General features: G+C 37.3%; 1 protein-coding gene across 1 annotated transcript; it reads left to right on the top strand.

Annotated features, from left to right (window-relative positions):
* The first annotated feature begins 404 nt into the window (after positions 1–404).
* Positions 405–3,369, top strand: LOC145205496 (uncharacterized). The gene is made up of 4 exons (XM_080078233.1): positions 405–851; positions 997–1,071; positions 1,441–1,641; positions 2,756–3,369. Exons 1-4 carry the CDS (start codon positions 775–777, stop codon positions 2,850–2,852), a joined length of 450 nt encoding a protein of 149 aa, XP_079934359.1. The 5' UTR covers positions 405–774; the 3' UTR covers positions 2,853–3,369.
* The last annotated feature ends 9,673 nt before the right edge of the window (positions 3,370–13,042 follow it).

Raw genomic sequence — 13,042 nt, 5'->3', positions numbered from 1 at the left:
ATTTTGATCAATTGACGAGATATTGTCGCAACTGTAAGCTTATGGGGGCCCGGGTAAGTTTAATCTACGACTCATGGTGTTGACAATTTACTTTTTCCAAATCAGATAAGGAACCTTTCCACGCAAAGAACAAGTCACAAAGCTTTTTGTGACATCACAAGTCATTGCGACATCCCTTCGCCATAACCGATAGGATTTCAAATCGTAAAACGTCATCGCCTTTTGCTCACAGGTGTGTTTACTCAAGCGAGAACACAGCGCGCGCGTTCACGGAAGGTGCAGTCAATGGTTCTGTTTCGAGAAAGGCGATACGCGGTCACGTGATTCTGCGGTAGGCGTGTCGTGGCGTTGGGTGGATATAAAAGGCACAAGCCTGGGCCGAGATTGGTAGAAGCTGTAGCGATAGTTGAAACCAACGCTTGCTTACGTGTAGTTGTAAATATTCAAGTCAGATTCGACTTTTCGCTGTTATAGTTGTTTAGGTGACTGTTGTCGCTGTCGTCGAACCAGGTTGCACGTTGAATGCTTAAAGAGAGATTTTGCATTTATCGATAAATTTTTTCTACCGAATGGGCACTTCTTATACATCGATAAATAAGTAGCTGTGACGCAAAAAAGTTATAAAATACCATTGTGATCAAACATCATGTTTTTTTGCAGATTGTGTTATTGCGAAAGTACATTTTGTCATTGAAATACTGTTTGTTTCTGAAACATTGTTGAAGCAATATACAAAGACATTTTGATTCAAAGCAAAATACAAAAGCAACTAAAATGTCGACAACGTGGCTCCCGCTTTTCGTATTTGTTATTGCATCTATACTTTATTGTTCTGCGTCACCAGTCTCACGGTAAGTTAGTATGCCGAAAAGTTAAAAAGTTCTTGAGAAGAAACATAAAAAACAATTTGTAATAGGTGTTACATGATTCTATGACATTTTTCTGTGAATTTTGGTGGTTTATGTAGTTTAACAAGAGTGTTTTATTTACTGACAGGTCAAGTCATCAACAAGATATTGCAGAATCATCACAAACTGACACCAACAGTATGCTGACCACTTTGTCGGAATTGTAAGTTAATTTTCTTTTGTCACAACAAAATAACGAAATCTGTAGCCCATAAACAAAAAATCTTGGACTACATTTGCGTTATTGCGATTAAAAACATTGTGTGGTTCCTTGTTACGCAGAAAAGACATGTTTAACGCGATAAGTCTGTGTTCGTAAGAGGTTCGGAATCGGCCGAATTACACCTAATTATTCGGCCGAAACGAAATCTTCGTGAAAATTACCAATTCGGCCGAATAAACTCAGCAAACGGAATATTTTGTACATCTTTAATAAAAATGAAATAGTTATTGCGTGTTCTTTAATAATTTTGTCTACAAAAAAATAAACTAAAAACGACAAAAGATCTGAAACAATTCATTCTGTTTGTAGAATCAAGGTCCTGCAGCCGCACCACGTTAAAGAACGAAAATTTCTTCGCCAAATCGAGCGAGAATTTCTTCACGAAATGAACAACGGCAGGCGACACCACAAGAGAGCCTCGAAACGCTTATTATCATCCTACGCAGGTTCCGAAATTTTAATGGAAGTGCTTGATTCGCGACTCGATCAGATTCTCTCCAAATTTGCGGAGTAAGTGAAATAAATTGATTGTAGAATTCCTAGTAAGAAATTTTTTTTCCGAAGTAACATGAATTCCATTTAAAAAACCCTAAAGTAAAACAATATAGTTTGTTTGCTTGAACAAAAACGATATGTGCCAAACTGCGAAGTAAAATGAATTCATAGCGTTTTAACTGAAAATGGCATAAATGGCATCATCAGTCCTTTATTGAAATAAATTTTAGTTCAAAAGCGTTTTTTTTTTCTAAAAAAAATCGTAACATATTATTGAAAAATAATTAAAGAAATAGTATGATTTTTAGTATGACTATAGTATGATTCACGGAGACAAATAAGATTAATAACTATGGTCGCAAAGCCAAAATTGACAACATAGCTTTATATGATGTCAGAAATTCTTTCGCAATACCAAATTTGGAAGTGTCTATACGCCCATTTTCGATCGCCATTATATGAAGGTTTCCCAACAGTGTAATCATATTGCGAAACATGGTCTTGTACGATATGCCCACGTCAATCGGTTTATGACCCCGAGCGTGGGGGAGGCGCAAAACAAACGTTTAAACAAACGACACAAAGCATGGGATGATATTAGCAAAAGGACGAGGGCTAATTCTGGGAGGAGCAATCAAATTTGACACCACAAACATTTCTAGAGTAGCCACCTGTGGTACACAGTTTCAATACGCACAAGTATTTATAAAGTATTTGAGTTGCCAACGCAAAGAATAACAATAAGTTGCCTTCTAGGGTGTGACAACCAATAAAGGAATACTATTGGATCATTGTTTACGGTAAATGGGGCGTCAAATGGGCTTGATTGGGTCCAAAACGTTAGGATCGCTATTTTCATTACGTTTCGTCGCTTGGTGGCGGAAATGTAGTAAATACCATGACTAAAAGCGTGTAGCGTAAAAAATACATAGCGTAAGGTGGAGATTTTAATACACTTTAAAAAACATGATTATATTTAATGTTTTTGAAAAAATATCTGGAAAACAAAAATATTAGGATAAAAATCCAACAAATAAATTACAAAAATATATTTTCGCCACTTCTGTCAGGTTCTTTTTGTGGTGCGTATGCCATGAGTATCTTTTTTATTCTATTTTTTGCATTACAGATGGGCGCAAACCAACCCCAAAAAGAACTGCCAACTTAAAGCGTTCATTGAAGGGCAAACAGATGTATCTCATTGCGAGAATTTGCCCACGAACTAAACGAACTGCAACCTGTCCATGCTTTAAAGTGGTTTTCCGAAATACTTTGCGTCATTTCAGAGTGGTGGTGATGACGTCATCAGTTTCGAGATGAGACTTATGTTATCTTAGCACACTTTACGCGCTTTTGCTTGCCTTCCTTTCGCCAAAACACAGCCAGCAAACAAACAATTGAAGCAACGGGACTTTGGTTCTGGGCATCAAAAAAACATGGCGAATTCATTACTGACGAAGTTCAATTTTTTACGTGTGATGTTTTTTACATTATTTATTTCTATTAACTCGTTTTTTTATGTCCCACAACGCCAATTTTGTCGTCTTATACGTTTGTTGTTTGTCTTATTTATTGCGGTCAATGCACGTTTTTATATCGATCATCCGCTTGCTTATTATTTGTTTTGATCGTTGTTTTCATATTTATTTAAAAAAAACGGCTGAAACTTACTATGTAACTGAACAAGTGCAGACAGCATATGAATAGACACAAAAACTAAATACAACACCAGGTTGAAAATGGTATCCATGACCTGTTTGGGAATTGCAAGGCAAGTGAACGAAAAACACAACAGCATGTCGAAGAGTCGAAGACTATGTATTTGACAGCAGAAAAGAGATAAAATTTGCTTGAGAAGATATCTGTTTGTAAGGAAATATTCATCCAGCCAGAAAAAAAAATGATTACTAAATCCGGGCAAATGCATACGCCACAGCAACGATTTCTAAACCCTCCAATGGATACAAATTGTCTAAACTTTTTATGCTTTCAACAAACAAGCCTCTATTTCGAGTGCATCTATTTCGGGGACAATACGGAACAGTTTTACAACGCTTAGAAACCTAATCGCCTTCCCCCTCTCCAACCGTTTCACGAACTTCGTGACAGATTTGGGGCAAACAGGTTATGTTTAGAATCACCTGGGATTGGCCACTTGCATCTGCACGCCCCATGGTACACACTAGACCCCTAAAACCCTCGACAAATCACCATAAAACTGCAAAAATAGGAACAACGTAACTGCTACCTGAAAAACGCTGTTGGATTTGTCATTTTACGAAGCTCTGTGTGTTTGTAACCCAACACTGTTAGGCGCACTGGGTGGGCAACGGGTACGAGTGTTGGACACGATTCTTGCTGCACGTTCCTCGCATGTTTCCCACCACAATGCAAACATAGCCTGCCAACTCTACTCCTACAAAAGTCCCTGTCTCTACAAAGCCTAAATAAGTTGGACAAACATGTCTTGCCACGCGAAGGCAAAGAACCAAGACAAACAACCAACGGCGACTACAAAGCATTCTCCCTCACTCAGAAACCGATATAAATTACCAGAATTGATTGATTGATTACTGCGTTATTTGGACACAAACACAAAGTCGTGCATACCACTGTAGTTAGAAATTTTTCCAACAATGTTAATAGTTAATCCCAACCTTTATCGACGAATTTCTCATTCAACATTACAAATCATTTTCATTTCTCTCAATGGACTATATGGTAGATGTTAAACCATACAAAAAGAATACTAAAAATTAGGCTTTTATCAACTTCACAGTTTACATTTCTGGAGCTTATGTGTTGATTTAAAAACCACATGCACAAACTAAAACAGTGTGGCTCATGGTTTGGCGGGTACATAGTACAGGTGGCAGATACATAGTACCGACAAATTTTGGTAATGTGTTTTAGTAGACACTGCAGGTTTACTGAACGTCAGTAAAACCTCGACATTGTTTCGGTAAGATCACTTATGAAAGCAATTGTTTTACCTCATGAGAAAAAAAACTCTACTGTTTTTAAAGTCTGTTGATTGAAACCTTGGTAACAAACTGCTAAAAATCTGCTTTTCATCATGTTATATAACAAAGGAAATACACTACTAAACATTTAACTTGAAACATAATTTTAATAAACGTGGAATAATTAAAGGTATACACCCGGGATCAACCAATATGTATTCGAATTGAAGTCAACACCAAGGAACCAAAATAAACTCTCAGATTTCAATAATATATTATTACATCGTTATTTTGCCACAAATACGTGCTCATGAAAAGTGCCATAGTTAAGACTTACTTTCCAACAATGATAAAAGTCCAGACTTAAAAAAACGAAACCTACGACCTCTCGTTGAAAATGGTACGCCCCCGAGTTAAAATGGCGTCGGGGTTTCAACTTACAACCACGGCCCCACAAACTCCGCCTACATTCCTGGCCCACACACCTTCGCCACGCCTACTTCCAGACAGGCCAGCAATGTCAACACAGCACTAGGGGACAAAGTTCACCTCACAGTGGTAGTATCAGGCGAAGCGTAGTAGGGCGTGTACCCTTACCCAGGAAAAGGTGATTCGAGTTACGCCACAATTGCGGACACCTCAACACCTCGTGTAAAGTGGAATCGACACCCAGAAAGTTGATGTATACACAGAAGTAGCGTTACAAAAATTTTCCCTAATATTTTCCACTACTGGAATCAATGTACGTTTCATACATCAACGTTGTTACCCGGTTGGGACATTTTAAGATTCACAGTAATTCATTTCCTTTTCGTTACAATGCACATTACATTCCCAACAAGATCCTATGTTCCAAAAGGCCAGTGGTTCCTAGCTTTTTATACTTCGTGACCCCTTAAACTATCCTTCAAAGCCGTTACCCTAGCTCACCAATGAAAAGCGTAGAATTCTGAGTATATTAAAGAAATAAAGGCTAGGTCACAAAGAACAACTACTAAAACAATATTGACTTAAACCCGTGACCCTCCAGTAAAAAGGTTCGAGAAACGCTGTAATACTGGCCATAAGGCGAACAATGTTCTTTGAAAGTTATACCTTACACACCAGAGATTATAGAAAGTCATTGGCAGACAGCAAGTTTGAAAATTTTGTGCAATGTAATGACTTAAACCAAACTTAACACGGAAAACATTCATAGAAAGTGACAGCTGACTAGACAGACATAAAAAACAAGATGTTTTCCCGTCAAAGAAACCTTATGTAAAACGCAAGTCTTTTACGCCCTCGCGTGGACATCAAATCCTTGTAATTTACAACACGTAAAATGCACACCCTGCGCCGGGGAGCTATTAACCTCCGAAACGTGATAGATGAAGCACGAACTTGGCAGAATGGTCCAAGGCGTTTGACCAATATACACATAACAAAACTGATCACGATTCGTCTTTGGGCGTGTCCAGGGTTCGAAACCCGAGAAAGGAAAAGTTGTAAGACGATCAACAACGAACAAACACAATTAAGCATTCTAAACATACAAAAGCATCGAGCCGATACATGATAAGTTTACCACAATAAACAGTACGTAATTGAAATTAGAACAAAATTGAAAGCAATTAAAAGGAATCGATGTATCCAGTGGTGGGATTCAATTTTTGTGTGAGCCGGTTCTATCACAAAAGTAATATTTTTTAGCCGGTTCTGTTACAAAAAGTCCATTGACAGTAACCAGTAATGCTAACTGGTTCGCTGATCTCATAAAATTTCGTGAGACGGTCCTATAGAACCGGTGCGAACCGGCTGAATCCCACCACTGGATGTATCCATTTACTAATTAAGCTGTAAACAGATGAAAGTCGGCCCGGATTCGGACCTAAGTTAAAATAAAACGGGCCTGACTTCACGTTATGCATCATTCGGACCGCAATTTCGCCAACTTTTGGGCCTAATTATGCCTTTTTTCCCTCATTATTTACGTGCCCCCTTTTTCCGTTTCTTAATTATTACATTAACAATAACAAAAATAAATGACAAGAGATATTCGACAAATGGATAAGATTACAATAAAATTCGGGTTCGAACCCTAACCAATCGAATAAACTATATAGGTTGAAAAAATGGAAATAATGTAGGTTTAATACATACATGATATGCAAAATTAACATAAAGTTAGCAATTTTCATGCAAAGATTTCAAACGTGGTAATTATTGAACGGTACAATTCGTTGCCACTTGCCTGTAGCAATAAAGCTAAAATAAGCCAACTTTTGAGTTCCACATTTTTTTAAAAGGTTTAAACAAAAACGAATGGCGCTAAACTAAAACATTTGGAAATACCGGCAAGTTAAACAAGCAAATACAAGTGTATGTACAATGTTGAAGTAGCCAATATGTGCGTACATTGCCAGACAGGTAAAAACAAATCATTGTGGTCAAAACGGGTCCAACTCTGAGAAAAATGGCAGACTCGGCATGACCTGAAACTGTTGTTTTTTTTCGCCATGACAACCGTCAAAACAAACACCATTTTTTCGCCGTTTTTTTGCGCAATCGCTAAGGGTCTCGCAAATTTGAGATTGCGTGAATGTGGAAAAGTCGACGTCGCACAGACCAAATAAAGCGTGACGTGCTTAAACAATGGCACACAAGCGAATCAAAGGGACGTATACAACAACAGGAGACGATAAGCACAAGGGGAGAGCAATTTCTCCCCAAAAACGTCGGATTCACAATAGCAAAGTAAACATCGAGCCGGAAAAACTTTTTTACAAACATCAATTGGATTTATGTGTGATGATGCCATGTCCTATGCTCGTACGTGATAATATGGCATTTAATGAACCAATAAAGCGGAAACGGGCAAAAATAACACTTTTAAAGATTGGGTAAGAGAGAAAGGTGCTTTATTTGTACAAAAACATCAAAAATATCACTTATCTATGTTTTTATAAACGGGGTATTTGTGCCAAAAAGTAAGTACGTATAATTATCTTTTTTCTACATCATTTAAAAAAAAACTAGCGTTGCAAAAGTGATATCGTTGCCAATTTGTGCAATTTTTACAAGAAAACGAAACAAAACACAAACAAACCGTGAAGTTAAAGCTCAGATCATCATCAAGAAATGATGCAAAATATTCGTAAATTTGGGCGGTGAAACAAAACCCCAAACCCGCTGTACAATAATAAGCTTTGATGTGAAACTTGAGAAAAAACATTTAGCTGGAAACAACCGTAATGATTTCTGACACTTGATTTATAAAAAGGAACATGGAACTGGCGTGAATACGAGCGATTTAAGTACCTCGAAAATGTTTAGCAAAGTGAATATCCGTAGAACATCAGGAGTCAAGACCTGATAACAATCTGTGGAAACGTTTTTGTTCAAAATATGGTAATGTTGACTTTTAAGTGGGAATCGAAATACAGGAAACATAGGAATAGGAACAAGTATAAGAAATAAATAAAAAACTCTTTTATACGCTTTGCGATGTCAAAACTTTGGTAAACGATATAACTTAATACGAGTTTAGTAAAAACATAATCGCTACGTTTTGAACGAAGCTAGACAATTCAAACTAAATTGTACATGCATGATCAGTGGAAAAACTTCGATAACTTACAGATTAAGAATGAGTTTAATGCTAGCTCAAAACTTGAATGTTTTTTTGGATTTTTAGATCACACAGTTAACAACCTAAAAACAGAAATTAGTAAACAAAATACACTTTTGATGTAAATTACCATGCTCTACAAGTCGAAAAGACAGTATTTTTTTCAAAACCATCCACAAACCGAAAACGTTCACTGCCACAAAATAGGGCAAAATATGAATGTTGTATACTGTTTTTTAAGGTTACACAGAACATTTTCAAAGATCTTCACAAGCCAAACACAGTCAGGGTCATGATTTTTTTAAGCTGGCGCAACAGATGATCAGTTCTCCACACTTACGACCACAACAAGCTACAAAATCTGTTACCTATTTAGTAATAGGAATAAGGTGCGTGATTCCTATTTCCAGAAGATGCGACGACGCACGACACAAGGATTTATTGTCGCGAAATATAAACAGACCTTTCTGTTTCGGCCAACCAGGTACGGGCAGGGCAGGAAAGACCTTTGACTAAATAAACTTAAGCTCTATCTTAAAAATCACTCGTGCAGCTAATCACTTCAAAACATGAATTGGTTCCGTAAAGGTGAACCGAAGGTTAATTGATTTCAGTGGAAAAACGTCCCCGCACCCATAATATGGAAGACACTACTTGGATGGTTTCGTGTTCATCGTAATTTCACTTACAAACCGCAAGAACACGGCCTTCCATCCGAACGTTTTTACGATAACATAAAAGATAAAGGCGGTAATGATTTTTGTAGTTAAAGGCTTGAAGTACGAGGTTTAGTAGTTTGAAATATCTGGTGTCTTTTTCACCAAATAAGTCAATGAGGCTTTCGCCCAAACCGTAAACTGTTCCCAAACCTTTTTTTTGTCTCGAACAAAATTATAAGTTCAAACCAACAAACTGGCTAAAACATTTTTGTTTCTAAAGAATCTACCGCAGACAATAGAATGATAAAGAAAGATTCTTGATTCGAATCAGTTAAATATTTGTACTGTTTAATAAAAAAACAGGTACAAAGCATAAATCTTTTTTCTAAATTATATGTCTAAAAAACATATAAAACAGGCATCATCAGTTTCTGCAAACAAAAAACTGATTGATCAATGATTTGGGAAACGAAATAATTTTCAGACGGAAGAAATACAGTCACACAAAATGATTTAAAATATCCCATTGAAAATACAAACCGCCGCATTTTTACTATGCGCTCGTGTTTATAATTAAACACTAATCGCACAAATATTCGTTACTGAAATAAATGATTTTATGCGTCACTTATTTAATCTTTACTTCAGGCGTTTACGAACAACGCTCCTTGCATGACGTAATTTCACCACTAATTTGTGTAGGGCGTTAACAGCCACTATTTTAATCATAACAAATATGAAAATTAAAATACCAAAAAAAGCGATTATGTTATTATCTTGGGTAGGCAGAGAAGACACATCTACCTCATTGGTGATAATTGCCAAAGGCTTTTTTGTTAGGTGTTAGAATATTGCACAACGACAATACAATTGTTGATTATATAGTCTGAAAAAAGTCAGTCAAACAAAAAATTGAAACTATGTCGATCTGACACATTTAATTTAAACAACCGTCTTTCCGTATTTTGCCATTTTCCCCAACGTAATTTTTTATGGCGCGTACCTGGGGCAGCCTGACCATGTATAACACTTAAAAATAGGACATCTAAAAAACCACAAATACCAGCTGATAATGACATAGTGGTTGCACAAGATTTTACAATAAATTTCCGAACTTCAGGCACATGGATATTTTGAGCATAAGTGAATTCCAAAGATTCTGCGATATCTTTTTCAAAATCATTGAGGCCTAAATACATTGTCCATCGAAAAGGATATTTTTGGCAATTTCAATACGCGATATGGTCACATGGTGTAGCTCATGGTGGAGAAAATAACGGCATCCTAAGACATTGTTAATGGACAGTAAGCTACAGGTTATTGTTGTACAACGACGGTGACACATATTGCATAAACACTGGTATTATAATTTACATGTGTGTAGGGGGCATTGAACCCAAACCGGGTGTTTGATAAATAAAACGGAAGCCTAAACGCACCGAAAAATCTATCAGTCTTAGTGGTCGTTATGTGGGTGGTTTGAACAGACTTTAACACATGCGTGCGTTTGTGGTTATCCATTGTGAGTAATGTTTGAACAGATTAGAGGGTGGGCGACCTTTTTCCAGAAAACGAGTTTTTGACCACATTTTGCAGTTTTCCACCCTGACTCACAGCTTTAGCTAAGAACCTGAAACCAACGGTTCTAAACGAAGTGTGTACTTCTAACTATTGTATTAACTCAGGCGACCAATGTTGGCTTTAAAACACTTTACCAGGGTGCTTCTCCATAGCCTTATGCGTAAACGGTGTCAAATACCCTTTGTTAACTTGATGGTCAAATGCTTTACATGCGCTTTGACGCAGCACGGGTTCGTCTGCAAGAATTTGAGTAATAACGGTGTTTGTCTCTTTTGAATTGCCCTTTGTAGACAATGAACTCTTTTGCATGCGCAGGGCAAAGCCGCAAACCGGAATTTTAGCGAGCCAAAAGGTTACGTTACTGCGTGAAAGCTCAACACTTGACAAATTATGCGTTGGATCAAAGGTTTGATAAGGTATTATCCATTAGCTGTGACATGCGTTCACACTTTTGCGTGTTATGAACAAAACACGATAAACATCGGTGGTTTTTGAAGACGACAGCTCGACGAGGTTTCTTCGTAAGGTTATCGGCGATTTTCAAATCCCAGCTACTCTACAGATCATGACTACACGAATTTCGGACAGTTGAATTGCCATCGAGATATGGGGCTGGATGAAATAATGCCAACTTGTCAAACAGAGACCTTTAAATATCGGGCCAAAGTATAAATAGCGCGCTTAAGCTGCAACGATAAGGAACCACTTTGGAAATGCGGCGTGCGCAAAGCGACAAATACAGTCGCCTTATAAAAAGGGTCTTTTCACAGCCTACGCTAACTTGTGTGCAGAATACTTCCGTGCATTGATAACATTCCAATTTTAAGGATATCATGACGTAATCACAAGAACAAACGTGACGTGTGAAGATAACAGGACTTGAGTGCTTGTCGAAGTGGCACTTTTTAGAATCAACATGAAATGACACGAACGCAAACAGATTCACAGCGACAATTTTAGAACTTTATTGATCTCTTACCACTGTTACCAAAGTACTTGAGGTACTTTCATAGAAAAAGGGGGACCTAACTACGCTATACACGCTTTGCGGTGCAGGTAATCGATAAATTTCAGTTTGTTTAAGATAACAAAATGTTAAGCGGATGTTAGAACAACGTAAAATGTCGTTGACGTATTTTACGAGAAAAATTCTGGTAAATTTTAAATATTTTTATTTTAAGTTGTCTTTTAACGCATACGTTTTGGATTACAGTGTAAACCATGCCATTTAAAAGTTTTCGATAAATGTGAAGACACCAAAAACAGTTCTTCGCAAAATGAAAAGACCAACTTAATGTCAAACTTTCACGTTATGTGTATTTGTGTCCAATAAAAAAGTCGTAAGTGAAAGTTGATCTTTATATATCACGTACATTTTAGATCCTGCTGGCTCAAAGTTATGTTAAACCGTGATTGGTTAGATGGTGGGCGGTTTCTACCTTCCCTGCAACGGACTTGATTTGTATGTTGATTGGCCGAGAAGCTTTCGTTTTAGTGATAATATCTGACAACTGTTTATTTATTACAAGTTTTTGTTTAAGTAAAGATCAAAGATTACCGAAAACCAGATATACGAGTGACATGCCAACGCACAAAATCAGAGAACTTGCCTTACAGAATTTGGCCAACCACTTAGAATGCAGCGAGCCTTTTTGAAATGGTTAATTCGACGTGGGACATACTTGTCAAGCAAAGTCGACATTCAGGCAAGAAAGTCAGGTTTCAAACTTTTGACGCGTGCTCGTTTTACCGGTTTAGAAAGTGTTTATGTATTGACAAAATATAGATTGTGCGTGTTTCCAACCATTAGCAAACATGGCACAGTTGTGTAGATTGCTATCTTGTCTTGTAAAAAGATTACTCGGCCCACTTTGCTGTTGCCACAAATTTAGAAACCCGCTAGAAAGCCAACAACGTCAAGGTTTTCTCGCGAAAGAAGATCAAGTACACTGAACCGAAATGCTTTATTATTAATCAAATTATTCAACCACAGTACCCATTAATACCAGTGATACACTTGAGACTTGCACTATACCATTAATGATACAAAGTATTCAATCATACACGGTATAGACGTTTACAAGAGTCTACAATGGGAACAAAATCGTATTTCCGGATGCAGTGTAAGATGATATCACGAGAAAACCACGCACGTTTTTAACAAAACACATATAGTATAACACATACAGTATAAGTCGTTATCGCCGATCGATAAATACGTTGAATCACTGCCAAACAACGTACGAATGGAAAACCGCATCACCAATTCCCAATACAGTTCACCCAAAAGGAATTTAATGTCGCTTTCCAACAGAAACGCGCACTGTGACGTAACAGGGACCGGGTTGGGGTCTTGTTACGTCATACGGACCAGTGTTTTCGACGTTACTCGAGAAGGACACTCATGGTAAAAAAGTGATGAGTCATTATGATTGCAATGACTTGGGAAAACGGAAAAATGCGACACGTGGTGCTTTGGTTAAATATTTTGTACCGATCCAAGGAAATCTTTTAAAGTATGTGGCATCATGACAAATATTTTTAAGGCATGCAAAGCTAATACACACATAAAATGCAAACATTTGACGACAAACATGTTATGT

Source organism: Phallusia mammillata, chromosome 8 (genome assembly GCF_965637545.1).
Source record: "Phallusia mammillata chromosome 8, kaPhaMamm4.hap1.1, whole genome shotgun sequence".
In the NCBI taxonomy this organism is placed as follows: domain Eukaryota; kingdom Metazoa; phylum Chordata; class Ascidiacea; order Phlebobranchia; family Ascidiidae; genus Phallusia; species Phallusia mammillata.
Note: the sequence above shows the minus strand (reverse complement) of the source record. Positions and strands in the feature narration are given on the sequence as shown.

Coding starts and splice junctions, on each gene's coding strand:
- LOC145205496 (XM_080078233.1), top strand. CDS start 775: ATGTCGACAACGTGGCTCCCGCTTTTCGTATTTGTTATTGCATCTATA. Junction 852..996: donor TCTGCGTCACCAGTCTCACG/GTAAGTTAGTAT, acceptor ATTTACTGACAG/GTCAAGTCATCAACAAGATA. Junction 1,642..2,755: donor ATTCTCTCCAAATTTGCGGA/GTAAGTGAAATA, acceptor TTTGCATTACAG/ATGGGCGCAAACCAACCCCA.